The sequence below is a fragment of the Hyperolius riggenbachi genome, chromosome 8 (assembly GCF_040937935.1).
Source record: "Hyperolius riggenbachi isolate aHypRig1 chromosome 8, aHypRig1.pri, whole genome shotgun sequence".
Lineage (NCBI taxonomy): Eukaryota > Metazoa > Chordata > Amphibia > Anura > Hyperoliidae > Hyperolius > Hyperolius riggenbachi.
In genome coordinates this window covers 217,313,909-217,341,750 of record NC_090653.1, presented here as the reverse complement: position 1 = coordinate 217,341,750, position 27,842 = coordinate 217,313,909, and the positions used below count along the sequence as shown (strand labels likewise).

At 44.6% G+C, this 27,842-nt stretch overlaps 1 protein-coding gene across 1 annotated transcript in view; it reads left to right on the top strand.

The window, feature by feature from the left end:
- Positions 1 to 27,842, top strand: part of SRPK3 (SRSF protein kinase 3) — a 130,305-nt gene that overhangs the window by 86,475 nt on the left and 15,988 nt on the right. The window contains exons 11-14 of the mRNA XM_068248169.1: positions 6,569 to 6,826; positions 10,547 to 10,647; positions 10,762 to 10,869; positions 18,957 to 19,026. Coding sequence (XP_068104270.1) covers positions 6,569 to 6,826; positions 10,547 to 10,647; positions 10,762 to 10,869; positions 18,957 to 19,026 — 537 coding nt within the window. The remainder of the gene's footprint in view (positions 1 to 6,568; positions 6,827 to 10,546; positions 10,648 to 10,761; positions 10,870 to 18,956; positions 19,027 to 27,842) is intronic.

Here is a 27,842-nt window from a genome sequence, read left to right as displayed (position 1 = left end):
GGGGAAATACCCCCCACATCTCCCTCACCTGGGTCCCCTCCTTCGGCGCTTCCCCTCCACGGGCGCCGGCAACGGGCACTGACAGGGCGGCTGATAGCCGCCCTCAGTTTACCCGAGCAGGGCTACGGGAAGATGGCCGCCGAAGCCCGCACTGGAGACAAAAATAGACGGCAAGATGGCCGCCGACGCCATCTTGCCGTCTATTTTTGTCTCCAGTGTGGGCTTTGGCGGCCATCTTCCCGTAGCCCTGCACTGATGACGCAGCAGGAGACGGCGCGGGACATTCAAGAGGAGCTGCGGAGGCTGCCTGGGACTCGGAAGACATCTGCAGGTAAGGTTTTTTTCTTTTACAGGTGCACCGGCCACCCACCGCTGCTGCCCACCTACCCACCGCTGCTGCCCACCTACCCACCACTGCTGCCCACCTACCCACCAGGCTACCCACCACTACTGCCCATCTACCCACCACTGCTGCCCACCTACCCACCGCTGCTGCCCACCTACCCACCACTGCTGCCCACCTACCACCACTGCTGCCCACCTACCCACCACTGCTGCCCACCTACCCACCAGGCTACCCACCACTGCTGCCCACCTACCCACCACTGCTGCCCACCTACCCACCGCTGCTGCCCACCTACCCACCAGGCTACCCAGCAGGCTACCCACCGCTGCTGCCCACCTACCCACCGCTGCTGCCCACCTACCCACCACTGCTGCCTACCTACCCAGCAGGCTACCCACCACTGCTGCCCACCTACCCACCACTGCTGCCCACCTACCCACCACTGCTGCCCACCTACCCACCAGGCTACCCAGCAGGCTGCCCACCTACCCACCACTGCTGCCTACCTACCCACCAGGCTACCCAGCAGGCTACCCACCACTGCTGCCCACCTACCCACCGCTGCTGCCCACCTACCCACCGCTGCTGCCCACCTACCCACCGCTGCTGCCCACCTATCCACCAGGCTACCCACCACTGCTGCCCACCTACCCACCACTGCTGCCCACCTACCCACCAGGCTACCCAGCAGGCTGCCCACCTACCCACCAGGCTACCCACCACTGCTGCCCACCTACCCACCACTGCTGCCCACCTACCCACCACTGCTACCCAGCAGGCTGCCCACCTACCCACCAGGCTACCCAGCAGGCTGCCCACCTACCCACCACTGCTGCCCACCTACCCACCACTGCTACCCAGCAGGCTGCCCACCTACCCACCAGGCTACCCAGCAGGCTGGCCACCTACCCACCACTGCTGCCCCCCTACCCACCATGCTACCCACCTACCCACCACTGCTGCCCACCTACCCACCAGGCTACCCAGCAGGCTACCCACCACTGCTGCCCCCCTACCCACCACTGCTACCCAGCAGGCTGCCCACCTACCCACTAGGCAATCAGGCTGCTCACCCTTCACCACCTACCCACCAGGCTATCAGCTTGCCAACACTCAAATCTGCTACCGATATTGTGTATTTTGTGGTCAGATCTGCTACCGACATTGTGTATTTTGTGGTCAGTTTAACTACCGTCATTATGTATTTTGTGGTCAGTTTAACTACCGTTGTGTATTTTGTGGTCAGTTTAACTACCGTCATTGTGTATTTTGTGGTCAGTTTAACTACTGATATTGTGTATTTTGTGGTGAAATCTGGTGCTGACATTGTGTATGTTCTGGTCAAATCTACCGCAAGATTGAATGATTTTTTTCTGGTCAAATCTGCCGACATGATTGAATGTATTTTCTTGTGAAATCTGCTCACATAACGTGTAATGTCTGGTGAAATGTTCTCGCATTACGTGTATTTTATGTTGAAAGCTTCTGACATTTTGTGTATTTTCTGGAGAAAAGCTGCGCAATGATGTGAATTTTCTGGAGAAAGGTTGACTAAAACTTGGGTGCACTTTTAAATTAGCTCCGCCCCATCCGGTCATAGACACGCCCATTTTTTCGCGCGCCGCAGGTGGTGTACCGTGGGGGGGGGGTGTCTTTCAATACCTAGCACCGGGTGTCAAATGCCCTAGGTACGCCACTGGTTCAGGGCCCCCATATTTTGCTGAAATAAGTAAAAGTGATCTGATCAACGAATCCCCCCCCAGCTTCCATTTTGTTTTAAAAAAGAAAAAGTGCTCCAAACCCTGTACAATCCTTCATCTGCCCCCCCCCCCCCCCCCTCAACATTGCCATTCCCCAACCCTTGGTTGAAAAAAAAGTAAAAATGCTCCAACACACAGCCTCTATTTTTTTTTAAAAAAATTAAAACTGCGGCAAACACCCGATCCCCCCCCCCTCCTCTGGTTAAAAGTGCTCCGAGGGCCCCCCCCCAGCAGCCTCTAAAAGTAAAAGTGCTGTAACCCCCCCCCCCCCCCCCTCCAGACCCCCAGCCTCTAAAAGTAAAAAGTACTCACACCTCCAGTCTCTAAAAGTGCTGACCCCTCCCCCAGCCTCTAAAAGTGCTCTGACCCCCCTCCCCCCGCCTCTAAAAGTGCTCCTACCCCCTCCTCCCAGCTTCTAAAGGTAAATGAGCTGGATTTTTTTTTTTATATAGTGGGCGCCTATAAATTTACTTGTCATAGGTTGCTACATAATCAAATACACCCCCCCTCCCGAAAAAATAAAAAAAATCTTCCAAAGACTATCCTAACTTATGGAAGACAATTGAAGACTATTACTTATTTGCTGCAGGCTTACCACTGAAATACCTCATGTTTTACCTCACTCTATGCATTTACCTCATGTTTTACCTCATGTTTGGAAATGGAGAAAAATCTTTCAGAATTGATAAAAGAAGAGGAAAATACCTCATGAGGTATTTTACCTACAAAAAATATTTACCTCACATAGCTACCAGAATTGAGCCCATTGAGCCTGAGCCAATTCACTTTTTCTCCTAAGTTCTCCTAGGAGATCATTTTTTGTCTTCTATTTAAAATACGTTTCAGTGCTCTGCAATTGATAAAGTACCAAAAGGTAGGTGAAAAGGTGCTGTCAAAATTATTCAGAGTATTTTCTTGCTTGCTATTGATAAGATGTGAAAATATTACTTTACAGTGAATTGGATCAGGCCCAATATCTCTCTTCATTTGTTTATCTTGCAATTTAACTCTCCATAGCTATTTATCTGATGAATTATCTTTTAATCTCTTAACGACTGATTCACGCTGATTGGTGTGAACGCGATGGCAACCCCAGGACTGCCTAATGCCAATTGGTCGTCAAGTCCTGGGGAGGGGTTTTGCAGGAGATCGCGCTGATGCACGCGCATCTCCGCTTGAATGACGGAGATCTGCTCCGTCATCAGTCTCCTATCGGTGATCGCCGTCTATTTACACTGTACATCGCTGGGATCTACGACAGCGCTGTACTGGGGACAGCCGTGTCACTCCGCTGTACCATAGGCTGATGCCTATGAGAGCCGATCGCTGTCGTTGGCTGGCAGAGGTAGCGAAGGGGGAAAAAATAGGTAATTTTATTAATAAAAATTACAAAAACAAATATACAGTGGGTTGCAAAAGTATTCGGCCCCCTTGAAGTTTTCCACATTTTGTCATATTACTGCCACAAACATGAATCAATTTTATTGGAATTCCACATGAAAGACCAATACAAAGTGGTGTACACGTGAGAAGTGGAACGAAAAAAGTGGTGTGTGCATAATTATTTGCCCCCCTTTGATCTGAGTGCAGTCAGTTGCATATAGACATTGCCTGATGAGTGCTAATGACAAAATAGAGTGCACCTGTGTGTAATCTAATGTCAGTACAAATACAGCTGCTCTGTGTGGGCCTCAGGGGTTGTCTAAGAGAATATTGGGAGCAACAACACCGTGAAGTCCAAAGAACACACAAGACAGGTCAGGGATCAAGTTATTGAGAAATTTAAAGCAGGCTTAGGCTACAAAAATATTTCTAAAGCCTTGAACATTCCAAGGAGCACTGTTCAAACGATCATTCAGAAGTGGAAGGAGTATGACACAACTGTAAACCTACCAAGACAAGGCCATCCACCTAAACTCACAGGCCGAACAAGGAGTGCGCTGATCAGAAATGCAGTCAAGAGGCCCATGGTGACTCTGGACAAGCTGCAGAGATCTACAGCTCAGGTGGGAGACTCTGTCCATAGGACAACTAATAGTTATGCACTGTACAAAGTTGGCCTTTATGGAAGAGTGGCAGGAAGAAAGGCATTGTTGTTTGTTTTCTGCACCGTTTGCAGTTTGCCACAAGCCATGTGGGGGACACAGCAAACATGTGGAAGAAGGTGCTCTGGTCAGATAAGACCAAAATGGAACTTTTTGGCCAAAATGCAAAACGCTATGTGTGGCAGAAAACTAACACTGCACATCACTCTGAACACACCATCCCCACTGTCAAATATGGTGATGGCAGCATCATGCTCGGGGGGTGCATCTCTTCAGCAGGGACAGGGAAGCTGGTCAGAGTTGATGGGGAGATGGATCTAGCCAAATACAGGGCAAACTTGGAAGAAAACCTCTTGGAGACTGCAAAAGACTTGAGACTGGGGTGGAGGTTCACCTTCCAGCAGGACAACGACCCTAAACATAAAGCCAGGGCAACAATGGAATGGTTTAAAACAAAACATATGTGTTAGAATGGCCCAGTCAAAGTTCAGATCTAAATCCAATCGAGAATCTGTGGCACGATCTGAAAACTGCTGTTCACAAACGCTGTCCATCTAATCTGACTGAGCTGGAGCTGTTTTGCAAAGAAGAATGGGCAAAGATTTCAGTCTCTAGATGTGCAAAGCTGGTAGAGACATACCCTAAAAGACTGGCAGCTGTAATTGCAGCAAAAGGTGGTTCTACAAGGTATTGACTCGGGGGGCAAATAATTACGCACACCCCACTTTGCAGTTATTCATTTGTAAAAAATGTTTGGAATGATGTATGATTTTCGTTCCACTTCTCACGTGTACACCACTTTGTATTGGTCTTTCACGTGGAATTCCAATAAAATTGATGCATGTTTGTGGCAGTAATGTGACAAAATGTGGAAAACTTCAAGGGGGCCGAATACTTTTGCAACCCACTGTATAATAAAATAAACAAACATTGTGGGAGCGATCAGAGTCTACCAACAGAAAAGGGGGGTTAACTTGTGTGCTGACTTGTATGGCTAGCCCTATTTTGTAAAAAAAAAAAAATAGCCTGGTCACTAGGGGGAGGTAAATCCTGCTGTCCTTAAGTGGTTAAGGTGTGTAAACACCTCTTGATTTTATGTCAACCCGATCCCCTAGGGTGACATTGCTGGCTGGCCTGTACAGACGCATGTCAGCTATGTAGCTGACGATGGGTTCTGTTGTTATGCAACAAGTGGTGGAAGGATGACAGGGAGGCCCGTGTACAACGACACGCTGCAGGCAGGGGAGCGCACAGACGATGTGATTGGTCATTGCGGGTGGTGAGTTGATCTGCCAGGCAGATCGTTCACAGGTTGGGGATTGGTGGTCGCTGTACATCTGCCTGACTATTGGCTCAGGTGGTTGTTATCGGCCGCCTTAGTCAGGCCTATATACGGGCCTTAAGTTTAGTTAAAAAATAAGTATGGTGAGCTACGTAATTCATAAAAAAAGTTTTGTGAATCAACCCCTAAAAAGCAGCCTGCCAGTTGAAACTACTTCAGGACATTCAGGGCCCGATACAATCCACCTTTTCTCCAAGGGGATCATTTTTCATCTTCTGTTTACAATAACTTTCAGCACTCTGCAATTGAAAAAAATTACCATAAGTAGGCGAAAAAGTATTGCCAAAATTATTCTGAGTATTTTCTTGCTGGCTGGTGGCTTGAAAGACATTGGCCCATATGCAATTCACTTTTTCACCTGAGTTTTCTCCTAGGAGATAATTTTTCATTTTCTATTTAAAATAACTTTCCAGCACCTTTCAACTAAAAAAATACCGAAAAGTAAATGAAAAAGTACTATCAAACTTACTTTGAGTGTTTTCTTGCTTTCTGGTGGTTTAAAATGCATTTTATTGACAAATTCAAAAATATCACCTAGGAGAAAACTCAGGAGAAAAAGTGAATTGCATATGGGCCAATGTATTGATAAGATGTGAAAATATCACCTAGGAGAAAAAGTAGGAGAAAAACTGAATTGGATCGGGCCCCTAATTTAATGCAGACCATATACACATTGATTTTCCAATTCATTCTGAAGGACCGAATAATAAAAAAAATCTCTCTTACTAAATGCAATGCAAAACAGAAATGTACCTTCTTAAAAAAGAAGGTATTTGCGATTATTCAGGATGGAGTGATCATATAAGGTGCCCCACAATGCTTCACTGTGGAATATGCAAATTATCCCTTTGTTGTCCTGATGAGGACCAACCAGTCTGAAACAGTCTGTATGCATGTTGGATTAGTGTGGCTCTGTAAATTAGCAAGCTGACACATCATTGCATTCCAGCAGTTCTTGAGATGTGTTTAGCTTTCAGGGACAACAAAGGGATGAATTGCACAATCAGCAGTGGTGCATTGTCATTGTATGTGAATTATGTGGTATTGCATGAATATTGTTCTTATTCCCCAACAGATCCTATCCCCGCTGCCCCTGCAGACAGTGAGTGTGCAGACTCCTCTCTGGGAAGCGGCGGTACCACGTTTCTTGCGCAGAGCCCCCAGTCTTCTGGACCATATGAGAACTGTAATGGTTATGGCACATGTCCGCGCTGCATCAGCCCAGACACACACACTTCAGGCTTCTCCAGCTCCGCCTTCTCTGCCACATCTGGTTCCGCCATATCCGGGTATTCTGGAAGTCGAGAGAGAGGAGGAATTTTATCTCCAAACTGTAAGTTCACCCCCTAATAGAAAGTTTTTTTAAGGTGCAATTTATAAGCTGACGTATGAAATTATTTAAAAAGTAACTGTAGTAACAATAATGTAATGAATTAAAATTGCTGATTTTTTATAATATTGATTTATAAATTATTTAGTCATTGTTTGCCCAATGTAAAATCTGTCCTCCCCCGATTTACATTCTAAAATGTATCACTGGTGGTGACATCTTTAGTTCTGCCAGGTGATCTGTAGGGAATCTTCGTTAATGAGAGTTTTATGCACAAAGGGAGATATTGTATGCTTGGCAGTTGGAAAAAGTAAAATATCAGCCACACAGACCCCCTGATGATCTATTTAAAAAAAGATAACTCGTGGGAATCAGCTATTGATTGGAATGAAGTTCAAACCTTTGTTAGAGTTCCTCTTTAACCACTTCACTACTGAGGGTTTTTTCCCCTTCTGTACCAGAGCAAATTTCACCTGTCAGCGCTCCTTCCATTCGTTTGCCTATAACTTTATTACTACCTATCACAACAAAACGATCTATGTCTTGTTTTTTTTTTTTCGCCACCATTTAGGCTTTCTTTGGGTGCTACATTTTGCTAAGGATTATTTTATTGTAAATGCATTTTAATGGAAATAATAAGAAAAAATTGAAAATATGTATTATTTCTCAGTTCTCGGCCATTATAGTTCTAAAATAAAACGTTCTATTATGGATAAAACCCACACATTTTATTTGTCCATTTGTTCCTGTTATTGCAACATTTAAAATATTTCCCTAGTGCAATGTATGGCCCCAATGTTTTATTTGGAAATAAAGTTGCATTTTTTTCAGTTTTGCATCTATCACTAATTACAAGCCCATAAATTAAAAAAATAACAGTAGTATACCCTCTTGACATACATATTAAAAAAAGATCAGTCCCTAAGGTAACTATTTATGTATTTTTTTAATCATCATTTGTAGGTTTTTTTTATGCAAAAAAAAAAAATGTGGGTACTATGGGAGAGTGTGGGTCTTTTTATTAAAATAAGTGTATGTAGGTGTAATTTTACTATTTGGCCACAGCATGTCCTTGCGGATTATTTCCTATTAGCGTACTATTAGTACACGAACAGGAAGTAATGCATGGACGTGTTACTTTATGCAAATATCTACGTCCCTGGGCAGGAAATGAAGTCCTGCAGGACGTAGATATACTGTCTGTAACCACATAAGTGGTAAAGGAAGCTTTGTAGTGATGAGTACTGACCTCTTAGTGCTCCAGCATCGCTCTGGATAGGGGGGCTCCACTTTGTAAAAAGAACCCGAGGTGAGAGACATATGGAGGCTGCCATATTTATTTCCTTTTAAACAATACCAGTTGCCTGGATTTATTGCTGATTTATTTGGCTGCAGTAGTGTTTGAATCACACACCTGAAACAAGCATATGCAGGTAATCTTGTCAAACTTTTGTCAGAACCATCTGATCTGCATGCTTGTTCAGGGTCTATGGCTAAAAGTATTAGAGGTAGAAGATCAACAGTACAGCCAGGCAATTTGCATTGGTTAAAAGGAAATAAATATAGCAGAATCCATGTGTCTCTCGCCTTGGGTTCCCTTTTGAAGTCTTCAGATATTCTCAGTAGCTCCCATCTGGCTGTACAGAGGTGTCATGGGACACAGAACAGTCAGGAAGCCCTTCAAAAGGAACACAATCTCAGGAAGTCAGGGGACCCGTGCAGCTTGTTCGTTATCACAATTTAGCATGAAAAGTTGAGAATTGATTTTTTATTTTAGCACAGCAATCTGAATTTGCTGGGGCTGAACCAAAACTTTGCAGGGCACTTACCTGCTATGATAGCGACTGATTAACAAACCGGCAGCTTGTATATACTGTAGTTTACTAAGCAAGGTAAGGGTGCCATACATTACTGAATTTTCGGCATTGATACCCGGCTGGTTCAATCATAATGATTGAATCTGGCAGATACCGATGCCCCATCATGGTCTCCTAATCGTTCATCTTGATCGATTGCTTTTCAAAAGGGTCGATCAGGCATGCCAGAAAATCTTGGTCGCACGGGCTCGATCGGATGCACATTGGTAATAACATCGATTACCCAACAGTGGTGTAATGATCAAATGAACATAGGCACCAACATAGGATAAAAACACTAAAAACTGGTTAAAAAGGAGGTAATGGTGGGCTTACCTCAAAACGTTAGACTCAACGAGTCCAGATTAAAAAAAAATGTATTTCCACATTTAAAATAAGTTCCAACTGTGACGTGTTTCATGGGAGAAAACCTGGTTAATTAGGCAAAATGAATGGAGTATTTGCTATATCTAAATTTTTAAGCTTGGCGCATTAATCTGTGTGGGGTCAGGTCTAATCTCCCCACCTGCTTATACAGTGGTTGCTTTGGTGGTGGTAACCTATGTTTGTGTGTATTACTCTTATTGAAGTTGTTTAGCACCAATCTTTTCACACTACACTATATCAGACTCTCAGTTTTCCTCTTCTCTCATCTTGATTAACCAACAGACCCCTGGCCGGTCTCACCCCAAGTATGTGTGTCCCTGTGCCCATGATGAGTGTTGGAGGCTTACCTCTCACGCACGAGCAACTCATCGTCCCCTCCGGTGTCCAATTTCTTCTTGAATAGCCACCACGAGATCCTATACCTTGTGACATCGCCGGCATGTTCTGACGTTGCTGTATGCACTGTTATCATGTGATACAAGCGCTTATGGTGGCAATTCAAAAAGAGAGGATTAGTACCGGCGTGACAGGTGAGCTTCCAATACTCACCATAGGCTGGGGGGGGGGGGGGGGGAGTTGGGCGGTGCAGCATTAGGTCAATTTCCAATAGCTTTCATGCTGAAATGCATTGGAAAAATGAATGCAGTGTGAGTCAGAGGAAGGCAATAGATTCCTCTCTGGTCAGATTAGATCAGAAACGGATCTATCTGATGGCCGTTCTGGTAGCAGAGGGTCAGGTGTATGGTCACCTTTACTGGAGAGGACATGTTCGTATTATAAAATGGAGATAAAGTCAATAATCCATTTTAAGTACATTTAAGTAAAGGTACGTTGACCCGTTAAAGCAAACCTTTAGAAGACAGCATGTAAACTAGTGTTGGTGTTGTACGCTGCCCTGACAAGGGCTCTGCTTAACCCCTCTAAGTTTTGGTAGTTGGCTGCATTTCCTAGCCTTGCCTCTGCCATGCCCTTTCCCACATCGCTCTGTGTTGGCAGCTCCCAGCCCCATGATGTCATTGCTTGGCCTCCACTACAATACCAAGGCCAGGCAGCTGATACATGGAAAGGGAGGAGGTAGTTATTATACAAAATCCATAGCCAGATACTTATAAGACTGGGATTACTTGCTTGCTCTGACAAGCCACATCTGTGACAACAGCCAGTGCTGCTGAAACAATGAACCTGACAATTGTGCAGCCTTACTATCAGATAGGTACACAACGACCCACTACAGGCTCACTTTAAATAGCAGTGGAAAAGCACATGGATAAAGATATTACACGCAAACGCCCTTCAATATTAAAGCTATTCTACTTCATGGAACACTGTGCAAGAGCCTCAGCTGTCTCCATTTTCAGAAAAGGCCTTTTAGAAAAAAACTGTGAGAAATGGGGTTATGTCTAGATACTTTTACAAAAATGGAAAGCTCTTGAGGAAACTTAACTGAAACCACACTTGATACTCTTTTCTATGCAAACAGTGTCGTTCAAAGCAGCAGATTTCCTGGTCAACCCTCTAGATCCACAAAACGCTGACAAAATCTCAGTGAAGATTGCAGATCTGGGGAATGCCTGCTGGGTGGTGAGTAGCATGCAGTGGATGATAAATAAATCCCATCTGACTTTACACAATGGATGTAACGCTTCTGACAAGGTGTAAAATCACAAGTACAGTCTGTTCCCTATCTCTCCTCAGCACAAACACTTCACTGACGACATTCAGACACGGCAGTACCGAGCGCTGGAGGTGTTGATCGGTGCGGGCTATGGAACACCTGCTGATATTTGGAGCACTGCTTGCATGGTAAGTTACTGTATGGCCTTGTGTAGGAGACTTTGCAGGGGATATCAACGCACTCTTCTTCATGTCTCGGGGTGGGGGGTGGGGAGGGGTTAGAATGAAAACAAATAAATGTTCACAGTACACGTTCTATACAGACATTTTCTTGGTTCAGCACAAGTGTTTTAAAGTGTAGCAGTAGGCCTGGTCTCAATGTTATCAACGTGTATGTGAATTACTACAAAGAAAACTGCTTCATTTGCAAACAAACCAGATGGTGCTCGCCTTTTATCTTCAAATCATAAAGCTGACTAATTGCAAATATCTTGTTTAAAGTGAAGCTTAAGCAGCAATAAACAACAACAGAAAAGAGACTTGCCTAAGAACAGGAAAGCCATGGGATCCTCCAGAGGCTTCCTGCATCCTCCTCCAGACCACCACTGCTGCCTGGGACATGTGCTCCGACTTAGGGTGCAGGCCCCGCCCTTCTCATGCATGAAGCGGAGTGTGGCTATGTAACATATAGGACAAGCTCTTATCAGATATGTCCAGTGAGTCGATGCGCTGCAACAGTGGGGTGTACATATGATTCTGCCACTTTGGGCACATTGAGATGCCGAAAGACGGCACTCCTTGCACTGGGTAATCTTCAGATTTATAACAGATATATTCCCCTACTTATTACCTAATTTTACTGTTGGCCATGTAATTCGGGGATTCAGCTATTGCTCACCAGAATTACTGTAATCATATGTGCTTAGTTAGGTCTGCGCCATTATGGCCGAATGGGTGCCAAATATGGCCTGCCTTGATGGCGGGGGCCAGGAGGATGTGAGAAGCCTCTACAGGATCCAGAGACGTTTTAATGCCATCTTAGTTACAACTACAACATTTACAGTATATTAAGTGTTTCTTTTTTACACTGCGTTCCAGATTATTATGCAAATTGTATTTAAGTGTCATAAAGATTAAATATTTTGTTTTTCAATTAAACTCATGGATGGTATTGTGTCTCAGGGCTGTTTTGATCACTGAAATCAATCTCAGACACCTCTGATAACTAGCTTGCCAGGTGAGCCTGATTAAAGGAAAAACTACTAAAATAGGGTGTTCCACATTGATAAACAGACCACCATTTTCAAGCAATGATCAATCTGCTGCCGAAAAGTGTGAAATAGTTGGATCCCTTGGACAAGGTTTGAAAACCTTTATATTTCACAAAAAACCTAATTATGATCATTCTACTGTTAAAAGATTTGTGGCTGACTCCGAGCACACACAGGTTTGCCCAGATAAAAGCAAAATGAGGAAGGGTTCTGCCAAATACATCAGATTAAGAGGCCAGCTGATAAAACGTCATTAAAAAGCAGCAAACACATATATGAAGCTGATAGTGCCTCTGGAGTCCCGCAATCATCCAAATGCAGGATTCTCCAGAGGAGTTCAGTGCATACACCTTCTATTCAACCACCTCTAACCTAAGCTCACATGCAGAAACAGTTGCATTGGGCCCAGAACTACAAGAAGACTAATTTTCAAACAGTCTTGTTTACTGATAAGTGCCGTGCAACTCTTCATGGTCCAGATGGATGAAGTGGTGGATGGTTGGTTAACAGCCACCAAATCCCAACAAAGCTGCAATGTCAGCAAGGAGGTGGCAGATGGAATCATGGGAAGAGAGCGGTTTGGCCCCGTTAGGGTCCCTGAAGGTGTGAAAATTACCTCTGAAAATTATGTAGGGTTTCTGATGGACAGCTTTCTTCCATGGTACAAAAAGAACTGTATTTTCCGTGATAAAATCATCTTCATGCATAACAATGTACCATCTCATGCTCCAAGGATTACCTTTGCATTATTGGCTGCTATTGGCATAAAAGGAGAGTAGCTCATGGTGTGGCCCCCATCCTCCCCTGATCTCAGTCCTATTTATAACCTCTGGGGCAATATAAAGGGTGGGAGGCAGTTTACATCCACACAGAAGCTCTGGGAGGCTATTCTGACATCCTAGAAAGAAATTCTCCAAAAACTCACAAATTCAATTATTGCAGGTATTTCGAAGCCGCTATCAAATGTAACTTGACTTGTTGATGATTATAATGTGTTACATGATGTGTTTGATTGAAATAGCTTTTGATTGATGATCTCCCAATGCTGCAATTTCATAAAATTACAATTTTTCGTTCTTTACAACCCAAAAAATGTTTTCAAACTCTATTAATTTTTTAAAACATACTGTTATCATTAGGAGGTTTATTCAAAAACATTCAAATTATACTCCAATGGTTGATTAATCAAAAATGATGCTGACTGCCACTTGCATCAACTATTTAGGAAAATCAGAGAAAAATATTATTTGCATTATAATTCGGACCGTGGTGTAGTGAGGACTTTTTGGTCCCTTTAAACCGTACCTAAACATTTGCGCAGCAGACAAGGAAAACACTGAGAAATCCACCTTGTGTGTGTTTACAGAGAACAGCCTGCCTAATTCTCCCTTATCTGCAAGTAACAACAGAACATGTAGGTCCTAAGTACCACACCAAAACCAGTATATATTATTTTAAAAAATCACCTTTATTGGTATAAATTGTAAGCAAAAATAAATATAAAATAAAAATAATAATTATTACTTACAATTTATACCAATAAAGATGCTTTTTTTGATAATATATACTGGTTGTGGTGCGGTACTTAGGACCTACAGATGGTGCTTGTCCCCTTTTCCTTTGGTACCTTATCTGCAAGTAATCAGCAAGTGTAAATTAGGGCTGTCAGCTGTCTGAACTGTGCTGAGGCGTGCCATTGTTCTGTGCTAATATGTGAACACAGGATACAAAAGAGACAAACAGCGTTTCACCATGGCATAGTATCCTATTTAATCAGCAAAAGACACATACAAGAGTAATGTACCCTGTATAAGGTGGAGACATGCGTATAGTTGAGCCTAGATGCCGAAACACTCGCTCGGGGCCAGCAGCACAGCATGACTCAAAAGTCCCTCCAGGAAACTGACTGGCTCCAAGCTATCACACCATCTTACCACCTGTAACGGTAGGGTGCCGCAACTCAGACGTCTGATTATTTGGTGATCTGCAGAATCACCAATAATGCAGACGCTATACCTGATTATGAGTGATCTGCAGAATCACCAGTAATACCAGTATAGCTTCAATGATGATATGAGTGTAGTGCTTGGTGCAACCGTAACTTAAATAGTTAGCAAGGCCTCACCAGAGGGGCTGGTAAGGCACTATCAGTACACCGACTGTACAGCTCTGAACAGACCTTCCCAGCGGACTGGAGAAAGTACCAACAGAGAGAATACAGAGGATAGGCTAACTAGTCCTTCCCAGGGAAGCTGGCTAGGGACTACTGACGAATAAATAATGAGTGCTCATCAGTGGAGCTGATGAGCCTCAGAAACCAATCAGGCTAGGCCCCTTCAGAGGTGCTGGCTGGCACTAGCTGAAACTAATAAAGGCTAGGCCCCTTCAGAGGTGCTGGCTGGCACTAGCTGAGAGCACTAATAAGTACGGCCAAACCTTCCAGAGGGAATAGCTACGTACTATCAGATACGGTAACTGTATAACTTGTCTAGACCTTCCCAGAGAAGCTGGCAAGGTGCTATCAATTACAGAAACTATAATGGAGAACAGTAACTAATAGTTTGGCGAGGCCTCACCAGAGGGGCTGGTGAGGTCCTATCAGTACATACAAGAGTAAAAGCCCCAGCAAGCTGGAGATGCAGATACTGTGTAGATAGAATCTCCCGAGGAGCGGGTGATTCAGACTGTACTGCAACCTAGTGATCACCTGAGGAGCAGATGATTAAGAGTGTACTGCAGCCTAGTGATAACCTGAGGAGCAGGTGATTAAGAGTGTACTGCAGCCTAGAGGACACCTGAGGAACAGGTGTTACAAACAATACTGCAACTAATGATCACCTGAGGAGCAGGCGATATAAGACAATACTACAGGCTAGTGAACACCTGAGGAGCAGGTGATTCTATACTAAGAATCCCTCACCAGAGGCTAGGCCCCCTGGTGAGGACAGAGTGGTCAGACAGGCAAGGTTCGGCAACAGAGAGGTTAGTTTCAGTACAGAAATCGAAAGGCGGAAGAGTAATCGGTAATCAGGCAGAGGTTCAGCAACTTTAAGGCAGATAGGCAGAATTACAGAATCAGTAAGCGAGATCAGAGTCAGAGTTTAGCCAGAGTCATACACATGTAATCAATACAATATAACAATTCCTAGTCTAGGTGTGAAGTCCTTGGTTTCAACACCTGGGATCTAGTCTAAGGTCTGAGCGCTAACACAAGAAGTATTCACGACAGCAGACCCCGCCTGAATGAAGCCCGGAGGCTTAAGAAGCAGAGGAGACCTCACTGGCATGCCCCCTGCCGCCAGCCAATCCGGTGCACCGTGAGTCTCCTCTGACGTCAGCTGACCAGCAGGTCAGCTGACGAGCCTCCTCCTAGCATAAAGGTCCTGTCTGTGCGCGCGCCCGCGCGAGACAGCGACCTTATGGGCACATGACACTTCCGTCCTCTGCGTGCTAAACGCCGGGACGGACAGGGCAGCCAGGGGCATGGAGGCAGCTGCGGTGGCACGCTGTTCGCCGCTGCTGCCTCCAGAATTGTTACTCCACCATACAGAGAGGTCACAACACGTTTCAGGGATGCCCCCTTCATTAGGTGACTCCCCTTTGCCAATAGAATGATTTTATACGAATTACCCCTCTTATACTAACAATAATTAAACAACACATAATTTATTATATTTAAAAAACACACATGAATTTACAAGTACTATAAATGGTATCCAAAGGACTACATAGAACTAGTACTTAATGCTTTGCTTTAAAACCATAGTCTGTATACATATAAAAATAATACTAAAATATAAATATATAGTTATAAAAACATATGTAGATAAAATTAAATACCACCAAAATAATGCTGCAATAATAAAAGGCTGGATAACAGTACCAAAAAGAGGAAACATCGACTAGAAGATTGAAAGATAAAATATATCCAGCTTAGTTGAATAGAGTACTAACCCCTAATTCCTCATTTAACTGTCTTAGGGCTATGGAGTCCAACCCCAAGGTATGCTAATTTGTTCATACAATATCTTAAGAAATGATATGCCGTCCAAACCCCCTATCATTTTTAGGAAAACCAAATATATAAAGTATCTCATTGCCCCCAGTAACACTGGGGCCCCTTTCAGAAGTTTGAGTTCAATAAGAGGAGGGAATGGCTTTAGGGGTAATGTGGATGTTGCCCTTTTTTTATCCATAGACTCACTTTCTTTCTAGATATGAGAGGCCAGACTATAAAGATTCAACGGCCCATTTACTGTATTTCCACTCATGTAGTTTACCTTCTCATATGTGGCTGCAATAAATTATATGTGGGGAGAACTTCCAGATTGTTGCGAGAAAGATTTGGGGAACACAAAAGAAGTATTTCCAAGCCCCACTCCAAATTAACTATCCCCAGAGACTTTGCAGACCACCATGAAAGTAGTACTGATACGTTGAGTCTAATAGGTTTAGAGTGGATCCCAGATTATTTGTCACCAGATGAGCACTTTGGCCTGGTGCACACCAGAGGAGTTTTTCTGAGCGTTTTGAGTTTTTAAATCTGCTGCTAATGTTATCCTATGTGTCTGTGCACACTGGAGCAATGAGGTTTTGTAAAAAAAAACCATAGCATTACATTGGGAAGATCTTTTAGAGGTTTCAAAAGCTCTTCCCAATGTAATGCTATGGGGTTTTTTACAAAACCTCATTGCTCCAGTGTGCACAGACACATAGGATAACATTAGCAGCAGATTTAAAAACTCAAAACGCTCAGAAAAACTCCTCTAGTGTGCACCAGGCCTTTAAAAGATTATGCACCTGGGAGACATATTGGAATTATAAATTGGACTTCATGGCCCCAAGAGGGTTAAATGAGGAATTAGATGTTAGCCGTTTATTCAACTAAACTGGATATATTTTTATCGTTCAATCTTCTTGTGGATATTTCCTCGTTTTTTGGACTGTTATCTAGCCTTTTTTATTGCAGCATTATTCTAGTGGTATTTAATTTTATCTACAATACATATGTTTGTATAATTATATATTTTATGTTTTATTAATTTGTAATTGTATAAAGATGTATAAAGGCTTTTAAGCATTTAGTAGTTCTATATAGACCTTTGGATACTATTTATAGTATTTATAAATTCATGTGTGTTATTTAAATATAATAAATTATGTGTTGTTTAATTATTGTAAGTATAAGGGGGAGAATTGCGCTTTGTATATTAGACACGTCTTCTCTTTTTTTTTGCCACAAGTCTGCATATATCGTTAGCCAGGTCATGATAAGCTACGTAGCCATAGCCTCATATAAAATCATTCTATTGGCTAAGGGGAGTCACCTGATGAAAGGGGCATCCCCAAAACATGTTGTAACCTGTGACCGCTCTGCGTGGCAATAGGATGGCGCGATAGCTTGGAACCAGTCAGTTTTCTGGAGGGCTTCTGAGTCACGCCGTGCTGCTGGCCACGGTGAGTGTTTCGGTCATCTAGGCTCAACAATATGTATGTTTCCACCGTATACAGGGTACATTACTTTATGTATGTGTCTTTTGCTGATTAAATTGGATACTCTTCCATGGCGGCACGCTGTTTGTCTGTTTTGTGTCTTTCAGCTTCAGTTGGTTTATAGCACTGCTTCTTGGCTACTGATGAAGAAGCTGATTGGTTGATTCAGCGCACCTTAGTTTGACATTCATTCCTGAGCCTGAGTGACAGGCTGTTTTTTTTTTTGCTGTCCAAAAACATTTTGTGTATTTTTTTTCCCGGTGGAATTTGGTTAGGGATTGGCATTAACGTTGATTGTATTACTTTTATTATGTAAACACAGGGTGTTAACCCTGAGGAAACCCACACAGACACGGGGAGAACATACTAATTCTGTGCAGATAGTGGCCTGGCTGGTATTCGAACCAGCAAGGCGAGAGTGCTAACCACTACGCCACCGCGATGCCTATTGATTTGCTTATCTTTTAGAGCAGAGAAGAAGCTGAGTTTAGGTCCGCCTTAAAGGGATACTGTAGGGGGGGGGGGCGGGGGAAAATGAGTTAAAGTTACCCAGGGCTTCTAATGGTCCCCCACAGACATTCTGTGCCTGCGCAGCCACTCCCCAGTGCTTCGGCCCCGCCTCTGGTTCACTTCTGGAATTTCAGACTTTAAAGTCTGAACACCACTGCGTCTGCGTTGCCGTGTCCTCACTGCCGCTGATGTCACCAGGAGCGTACTGCGCAGGCCCGGTATGGTCTGTGCCTGCGCCGTGCACTCCTGGTGACATCAGGGGAAGCGAGGACACGGCAACGCAAGCGCAGTGGTTTTCAGACTTTAAAGTCCGAAATTCCAGAAGTGAACCGGAGGCGGGGCCAGAGCATTGGGGAGTGGCTGCACAGGCACAGGATGTCTGTGGGGGACCATTAGAAGCCCTGGGTAACTTTAACTTATTTTCCCCCGACCCCCCTACAGTATCCCTTTAAAGGAGTTGTCAATCAATCTGTGCTGCCCCATGATATACTTACCCGAGGCTTCCTCCAGCCACTTGCAGCCAACATGTCCCACACAGCATCTCCACTCCCAGCCGCTTGCCCGGGGTCCCCGTCAGTGCAGAGACTGACCTCGAGCTCGCCCTCTACTGCGGCTGCGTGAGCACCGCTGTCAATCAAGTCCACGTTGTCCACGCCTGCGCAGTACACTGCAGACAACGTGGACTTGATTGACAGTAGTGCTCGCACAGGTGCAGTAGAAGAGGTCGGCCTCTGCACCGGTAGGGACCCCGGGGCTGCAGCAGCGAGCAGAGATGCTGCGTGGGACATGTCAGCTGCAAGGGGGTGGAGGAAGCCCCAGGTAAGTATATCATGGGGCAGCATAGATTGATTGACAACTCCTTCAAAAGCTCCTTATTCATTCCTTGTGATTATGAGTCACCATGAGCTTTCTAGATACTCTAATATAGAAACTGTGAACTCAGACTGTGGAAATCCTTTTACTCCAGATCATGTTACTGACTGCATGTTGTTTCCTCTTAAGGCATTTGAGCTGGCTACTGGAGACTACCTGTTTGAACCCCACTCAGGTGAAGATTACACACGTGATGAAGGTATGTTAATAATGGTTGACTTACATCTGTGGCCACCAACAATCATATGATACTCATGATTTAAGATTATAAGCCTTGTGTACAAGCCACAGGGCCTTATTCAATTTACTTCTCATTAGTTTTCACCTAGGTGATATTTTCATACATTTTCAATAGAATGCCTTTTAAGCTACCAACAAGCAAGCAAATACTCAGAATAATTTTGATAGTACTTTTCACCTACTATTTGGTACTTTGTCCACAGCAGAATGCTGAAAAGTTATTTTAAGCAGAAGATTAAAAATGATCTCCTGGGAGAAAAGTTAGATGAAAAAGTAAATTTAAAAAGGGCCTCTAGAATCTGTAGTGTTACTCATTACTGTAGTAGTAGTGGTAATCACATTAAGCATAAGTCGCTTTATTATTATGCATTTTTCTAAGCACTTAACAGAGTTGATTGAACAGTTCCCATCATCACCTTTCCCTCAATGGTGGCGAATCGTTTCAAGTCTATTCCTCAACATAGAGTTGATTTCCGGGGGGAGCCAGTTACCGTAGCAGTATGTTTTGGGGATACATAACTATTTGTATTACAATTTGAATTTCATTTTGGCGAGTTTTTTTCTGAGATGATCTTTCCCAGGTATGTGTTTATAGAAAGCTTTCAAAGTAACATGTAATAAATCCCAACTTTCAAGATATATTGATCAACTAAAATTTTAAAGTAACATGTAGGGTAAAAAATTGCCCCGGGGGTGTAAATATTGATCTAAGCTTCTTATTTTAAATATCTTTCAACACCAATAAATGATTACTCGGCTCTATCAGTTGGAAGTTCCTACAGCTGTTCAGCAGATACACTGGCGATGCTCTGAGCATTTAGGAGTTTTATTTGCATCAATCAGTGTTAGAAAGATGCTCATTCAGTAGTCATCTTGGTTACAGGATATCAGGAAGTAAGAATACCATAGCATATCTTGAAACTGCAGCAAGCAAAGTAGGGTCTGGATCACACTGGGCGCTTTGGTAGCGTTTTGCTGATAGCCGGCGAGCAGCAAAAAGCTGTTTTTTCACTGTACAGGAAAGTGTAATAGCAGTGATTGCATACCTCCCAACATTTTAATGTTACAAAACGGGATACTTAGGCCACACCCCTGGCCACACTCCAACCCCCTAGTCACGCCCACCCCACAAAAAAGTTTTTTTTAACTTATTATTAATGTTAATTACTCCCGAAAGGGGAGGCGCTGTGATGGTGCCAGTGGGTGGGTAGGAGGGTGAGGGTGGGCAAAGAGAGGGGGGAAAACCGATCAAGGTACCAGCCCAGTATGCAGTATGCAGCACGGATGGCCGCCGCCATTAAGCTTCTCCCTCCCTCCTAATATGCCCCCTAGTGTCCCCTTCACCCCACAGAGTAAAATGGGCAGCGGAGCGGGCAGTAAATCTTACCACTGCCGTATCGGGATCTCATCTGGTCTTCTCGGCTTCCTGCTTCCTGTGACGTCACAGGAAGCAGGAAGTGAGAAGACCAGATGAGATCCCTGTACAGCAGTGGTAACATTTACAGCCCGCTCCGCTGCCCATTTTACTCTGCGGGGGGAAGGGGACACTGGGGGGCATATTAGGAGGGAGGGAGGGAGAAGCTTAATGGCGGCGGCCATCCGTGCCGCATACCGGGCTGGTGCCTCGATCGTTTTGTCCCCCTCTCTCCCCAGTGGCCGGGACCAGGGGGGCAGCGCGGGACAGCGGGACGGCCCCCCAAAATCGGGACCGTCCCGACAAAATCGGGGCGGTTGGGGGCCCTGTGATTGCGTTTTGTGATTCTATAACATTGAAATTCAGTCGCTCCAAAATCGCTCCAAAAATGCTGCATGCACCATCAGCAAATCGCTGATCACTGGCAATCGCTACAGTGTGAATGCTACCATTGACTTGCATTAGCAGCAGCATTTTGCTAATCGCCAGTGATCAGCAAATCGCTGAAAAATCGCCCAGTGTGAACTAGCCCTAAAAGAAACTAGTGGAGTAAGGGATGACAAATGGTAACCCCCTATATGATTACAGATGCATCTTATATACAGTAAAACTCTCCAGCTTAACAAGTGTTAATTAGTCACATCCCACTGTAGGTGGACTGTGGGTGGATTATATGTGTCAACTACATTATGAGCTTCTGTTGGACTCCTACGAATGACATACAATCCCCTGAACATGCTAGTCAAACCTAGACTACGTTTTGGGTTTCAGTGACATGTACCATAATATGGAAAATGTTGTTCTCTTCATGCTGGGAAAATCCCGGAATGTGTTCTGGTATCTCCCGGACTGAACAACATGTAGCTGAGAGCTGACCTTACTTCTAACAAGATGTTTAATTAGAATGAGTTTCTCTAAAATATATGACACAAAGGACAACTGAAGCGAGAGGTATATGGAGGCTGCCATATTAAAAAGCAATACCAGTTGCCCGGCTATCCTGCTGATCATCTGTCTCTAATACTTTTATTTTTATTTTTTATACATAGACCCTAAACAGGCATGATCAGGTGTTTCTGTCATTATTGTCAGATCTAACAAGATTAGCTGCATGCTTGTTTCTGGTGTTATTCAGACACCACTGCAGCCAAATAAATCAGCAGGGCTGCCAGACAGGCAACTGGTATTGATTAAAAGGAAATAAATATGGCAGTCTCCATATCTTCTCACTTCTGTTGTCCTTTAAGGGAGAACTCAGCATATAATTTTCTGCTGAAACACTGGTTATAAGTGAATGAGGATTTTACGTTGCAATAACTTTCACTATAACCTAACCTGTCCCTACTCTTACACAGAACCCCCCGCCCCCCCGGTGGGCAACTAAAAACCCTCCCTCCCTGGGCAACTAATAACCCCCCCGTGCAACTAATAACCTTCCCTCCCAAGGAAACTAATAACCCTCCCCGCTGGCAACTAATAACCTTCTCTCCCAAGGAAACTAATAACCCTCCCCCCTGGCAACTAATAACCCTCCCTCCCCGGCAAATAATGCCCCACCCCACCGGGGAACTAATAACCCTCCCTCCCTGGCCACCTAATAACCCTCCCCCGGGCAACTAATAACCCTCCCTCCCTAGGGAACTAATACCCCCCTTCCCCCCCCGGGCAGCTAATGACCCTCCCCCGCAACGAATAACCCCCCACAACACAAAAAGGTAAATAACAATTTTACCAAAATCGGTCCCTAAATAACAAAAAAACGGTAAATAAATAGAAGGTAGATAAAAATTTTACCAAAACAGCCTGCCACATAACAAAGAATTGAAAAAGTGATAAATAACAATTTAACCGGAGCCACCCGCTAAATAGCGGTAGTGGGTGGCCCCAGTGCACCCTGTTTAGCCAGTACCCATTTTTGGCAGCGCTTTTATTAACTACTTCGATTCTGAGTGCTCTGTGGCTACACAGTCACAAGTGCCACATTCTGCTATGCACTGTGTGTTGTGACACTTTTTTTATCTGGGCAACCACTAAGGTTTCCAGAAATTTGTACCAGTACTACAGTAGCTCTTATGTGGTATCAAACCAGATTCATTTTCCATGCACATCAATGGATTCTGTAGGAGCTTGTAGCAGATTCACCATTTGTCTTTCCTTGGACCATTTTTGGTAGATTCTAACCACTGCATACAGGGAACATCAAAGAAGACCTACCAATGCACTGACCCAGTAATATATTGCTTCCTAATATACTGTATCTGACCACTCAACAACAGCTGCCATTGTAACAAGATAATGTAACGTACTTCATCTGTCATGGGTTGTAATGTTGTGACTGAATTATGTATATACTATATACATTATCAGGGTGACATGATGATTCTTTAAACATTTTATGGGCCTAATTTTGTAAAGTTCTTCTAGGATGTATATCAGAGGAATATATGGGATTCTGTAAACTTAGCCTGGGTAAAGGTAAACATGCAGTGAGAAATTCACTTCAGGTTTGAGGGAAGGCACTGGATAATATAGAGCAGGGGTCTCAAACTCAATTTACCTGGGGGCCGCAGGAGGCAAAGTCAGGATGAGGCTGGGCCGCATAAAGAATTTCACAATCGCGGCGCATCGCCGCCTCTGCCCGCCCCTCTCACTCTTTCTTCACAGAGAGGGGCGGGGAGAGGCGGCGATCCGTGCGGTGATTGACTTCAGGAGGGGCAGAGCTGAAGCTGAAAGCTCTGCCCCTTACAGGAAATGCCGGCCAATTGCCCCCGGGCAATTTGGGGTCTCTGCAGCCCTCGTTTAGCGGCGGGGATGCGGCGGATTACTTGGGAGCACTGAAGCGAACTATAAGGAAGCTTTTGCCGGCGAGGGCCACAAAATATTGTATCGAGGGCCGCAAATGGCCCGCGGGCCGCGAGTTTGAGACCCCTGCTATAGAGCCTTCCCCGCCTCGGTACAGCCTGTCATTCCAGCGTTGCCCTTGGGTTTAGCTATTCAACCCAAAGGGTTGCACAGCCCTTCAAAATTACTCATGTCCTTGAAGTTCAGAAGATGAGCGCACCCCAACTGGACCGGACTTGCTCTTATCTCCAGTAGGGATGGGCTTGTCCTTGGAACTACTCAGGGAAGCAAATAGTTCCAAAGAGCCAGCAGGTCGAATAGATACACCGGAGGACACTGCTGGAATGACGAGCCAGATGGAGGAACGGGAAGTCTCTATGCTATCCTGAGCCTTCCCTCTACTAAGGAAAGTATCAAGCCTGAAATGAATTTTCTCACTTCAGGTTTATTTTAATTAAAAATTATCCACTTAGAGGAGGGGTGTAAAACTCAAATGCAAAGTGGGTCGAAACTGACCACTGGGACCAAGTTGCAGGCCAACCTCAATGTCTAGTGGCCATCTCCCTTCCTTATAATGTTCTCTTGTGTCTTAATGGCCCCTACTGCCCTATACAGTTCCCTGATGTCTAGTGCCCCCCCCCCCCCCCCATACAGTTCCCAGGTATCTTATGCCTTCTCCCTCCCATATACAACTCGCTGATGTATAGTGCCCCTCTTCCCTCCCCTATACAGTTCCCAGGTGTCTAATGCCTTCTCCCTCCCCTATACAACTCCCTGGTGTCTAGTACCCCTCTTCCCTGCCCTATACAGTTTCCTGGTGTCTAGTGATTCTCCCCTATACATTTCCCTGGTGTCTAGTGCTTTACCCCTCACTCCACCATATGGCTTTCTTGGTGATATAGGGCTTAACCTTCAATATAGCTTCTCTGGTGTGTAGAGTGGGCCAAACAGAATGCAAAGTGGGGAAACCATTTGCAGGCCAAATTTGATGGTTCTGCGGGGTAGATTTGGCCCCTGGGCCGGAGTTTGACATATATAATTCAGAGACAATATTCTGCCACCTTGCTCATAATGCACCATTGTAAGAATTGCTTCGAGGTCAATGAATTTGTAGCTCTGAGATTGCAGTTGTAAACAAGCTCTGGCAATGGGAACCTTTGTAATAAATTCACGCTGTCCTTGACTAATTGGATTAAACTAAATTAAATTAAAAAGGTTTTCACTCACTTGTGAAAATATAAATTCTTCCAATCCAGCTCCTCAGCTTATGCTACAGCTGACACCTCTATTTCTAATATACTAATGTATTTTCTATGTCAGCAATTTAAAATATATGTGAACATTTTTCCTGGTTTTAGGAAAAAACTAAAGAACAACTGACTAGGAAGCTAAACCCTTTTGGCCATCCAAGCCAGTCATTGCCGACATAAAAACGAATACTGTTAAAGTTAGGCTCTAACATCTATAGTACTAAGCCTATGCCTTACTTGGGGTTTCCTCCAGCCCCCTGTAGCCCGCAAGGTTCCGCGGCATCCTCTCGATTACCTTTGTGACCCCTTTGGCATTCTCCTTAGCTTGGCGACTTTGGTTGAAGTTGTGCGCATTTGCACCCGGCTTGATCACACGCACGTCACCGTATGCCTCCTGCGCATGTGCGGTTCTTGAAATACTGAACTGCACATGTGCCAGAGGCTTACAGTGGCACACACGTGATCGCATGCGCACAACTTTGCCCAAAATCGCCAGGCTAACGGGGCCGCTAGCGGGACCATGAAGGGGACCCAGAGGACGCAGAGGGACCTCATGGCCTACGGGGGGCTGGAGGAAGCCCCAGGTAAGTGCAGATTTTCATTTTAATGGTCTGCTGTGGGTTCCTTTGAAGCAAACCTGAAGTGAGAAAATTCACTTTGCAGAGAGAATGCTATGGATCATGTAAAGTCTTCCTGTTCCTCTTCCCAGCCTGTCATTACAGCGCTGTCCACCAATAGAGCTGCTCAGGTGAATAGCTCTTCGAAACTGCTCATTTCCCAAGACTTTTTCATGTGCAGTGGCAATGCACCCGTCCTCGGAACTACTCAGGCTTGCCACGTTCTGAAAAGCAAGTTGAATAGCTTTACCAGAGGACAGCGCTGGAGCGACAGGCAGAGGAATGGGAAGGCTCTATACTATCCAGAGACTGCAGGCTCCTGTAGTCTAACAACTGATTGTTTTGAACAAATCCAGGGCAAGATAATTTATATTCTCCCATGTGTCTGTAACCAAGGAGGTATTCAGTACACAAGTACCTGCATCTTACAGGCCTAATATCTGGTTTATAGAGAATATGCTTCATGAGATATGTTGATTTAGGCCCAATTTACTGAGGATCTCCTGGTAGAAAAATGATGAACTTACGATGATCAAATAAACCAGACGAGGAATTCTTAGAAAATGTCTGCTCAGTGACATAGCAAAGGCCCCCCGCCCCAGCACTCTACACATAATTCATACAGGCACACCAAAACCTGCCATGGACAACCACATTGTCAGAGGTGCAAGAAGGGGGTGGGGAACAGTTTGATCACTACTATTCAAAGCATCTATCAAAGTGATTATTACCTGCACAGGACCAATAAAGAGCTAATACTGCAGTTAAAGGAGGTCCCCAAAGAGCCCCTCTGGCCCAAAGGCCCCGGAGTAGTTACAAACTTTGCACCACCCATTGCTACGCCACTATGTCTGCTGTTACATGGCAAGACTTGGCCTCCTTCTGCTGCTTCAGCCAGGGGTACACACTTGCAGTAAGATTGTATTTCCTAATGAATTCAGATCTTCCTTGATAAAGTAAATTACCGGTAGATCTCTCTGTAGGCATGTCCCAATGATAAATGATGACGTCCATTTTGAAAAACATGTTTTTGACTTGTTCCCATGGAAACACAGAATCTATGCCGTTCAATTCGGCGGGTGGTTCGTAAGTCGGCGTTCGTATGTCGGGGACTATCTGTATTATAATTTGCAAGGCAAGTTGTTTGCTTTGCATGTAAACCATTTCTTTATTTACTTTTTTTTATTACTTGACTTTCTGGGTTTGTCCCAGAAAGAATGAATAGCAGTTTGTAAACTCCTCTCCTTCCTTTCCCAACCTATCAACACCCACAGGAGGAAGTCGGGGGAAGCAGGAAATTTGGGTGCATGCAGAAAATGGACTAATTGGGCACCGCTATTGCCATCAATTTAATTTATCAGTAATTGGACGCCAGAACAGAAATTTGGGTGCCCAATAAGGGTAGCAGGATAAAAGGGCGCCGACTGAGGGTGGACGAAGAGACGCCATAGACTTTAATGCAATTATCGTTAATACGGCGAAAAAAGCAGAAAAAATGGTATAAACATGGCTGCGTTCACTACATAAAACAAAACTTCACTTAACACATATTTAAAAAAAAAATGTGTGTGTATCTTTGACTACACAGTCGTTCTGACTACAGCTGGCTAACACTGTTACTCAGTTACCATAACTGATTTCTGCTGTTTTTTTCTTTGTTTTTGACTGTGTGGAAGTTCCCATCCTGCTTGTGATGTCAGTAGTGTGCAGCACAGACAGTAGTAATTTGCTGGATTTATAAACAACTCTGTACAGGTACCTCAGCCAATTATTTGAAACCATTAACGTAGAAGTGATGTCTAACCACTTTTTTGCTTGTATAAGGGAGGTATCAGGCATTTGTGTAATTAAGGTGTTGGAAAATTTGGGCACACAAAAATGGCACCAGCAAAAGTCCCAGAGTTAATTACTATTCCCCATCCAGGCGTCCATGGACTGAGGCATAAGACGTGCTTCGGCTGAAAGCTATTTGTTATCTTCGGCCTTAAGTCTTTGGACACTGTTGACCCTCCCACTGATGGAAGAGGGGTTACCCAGTAGTGGAATCTTAAGAGACCACGGGTCTTCACCCACACCCCCTTGAGGGGAGTGCAGGTCTTCGCTGCCTAGTGCCCACCAGGTCACTACTGGGATAACCTCAGCTAGTGGTTGGGAGAACAGCGACGCTAATGTGTGAGGATATGAAGACGTGGTCAGACAGTTAGCCAGAGTTCCAGGGCAGGCGCCAAACAGCATAAACGGGTCACAAGCCAAAGGTCGGGGCAGGCGGCGATCAAGCAGAGTCGGGTCACAATCCAGGAGTCGGGGCAGGCGGCGATCAAGCAGAGGTCGGGGTCACAAGCCAAGGGTCAAACCGGAAATCAATCAGTAATAACAGGAAGAAAAGTCTCCACGGGGCTTACGCCAAGCTGTCTGAAAGAGCAGCACTGCAGTAGTGGGCAGTGCTGCTTTTATACAGAGTTTTGGCGCCGAAATTAGCGCCCTGTGCATGCGCAGAACGCGCGCAATAGTTTGCACATGCGAGCACAATTGTTTGCGTGCGCAGCGGTTTAATTTAAAGAGCCCTTTTTGAGATGTCAGTGTCATGGTTGGATCCAAATTCTAAATCCTAATTATTTATTCAGTTTTGTGCAGGACTTTGACTGATGTTATT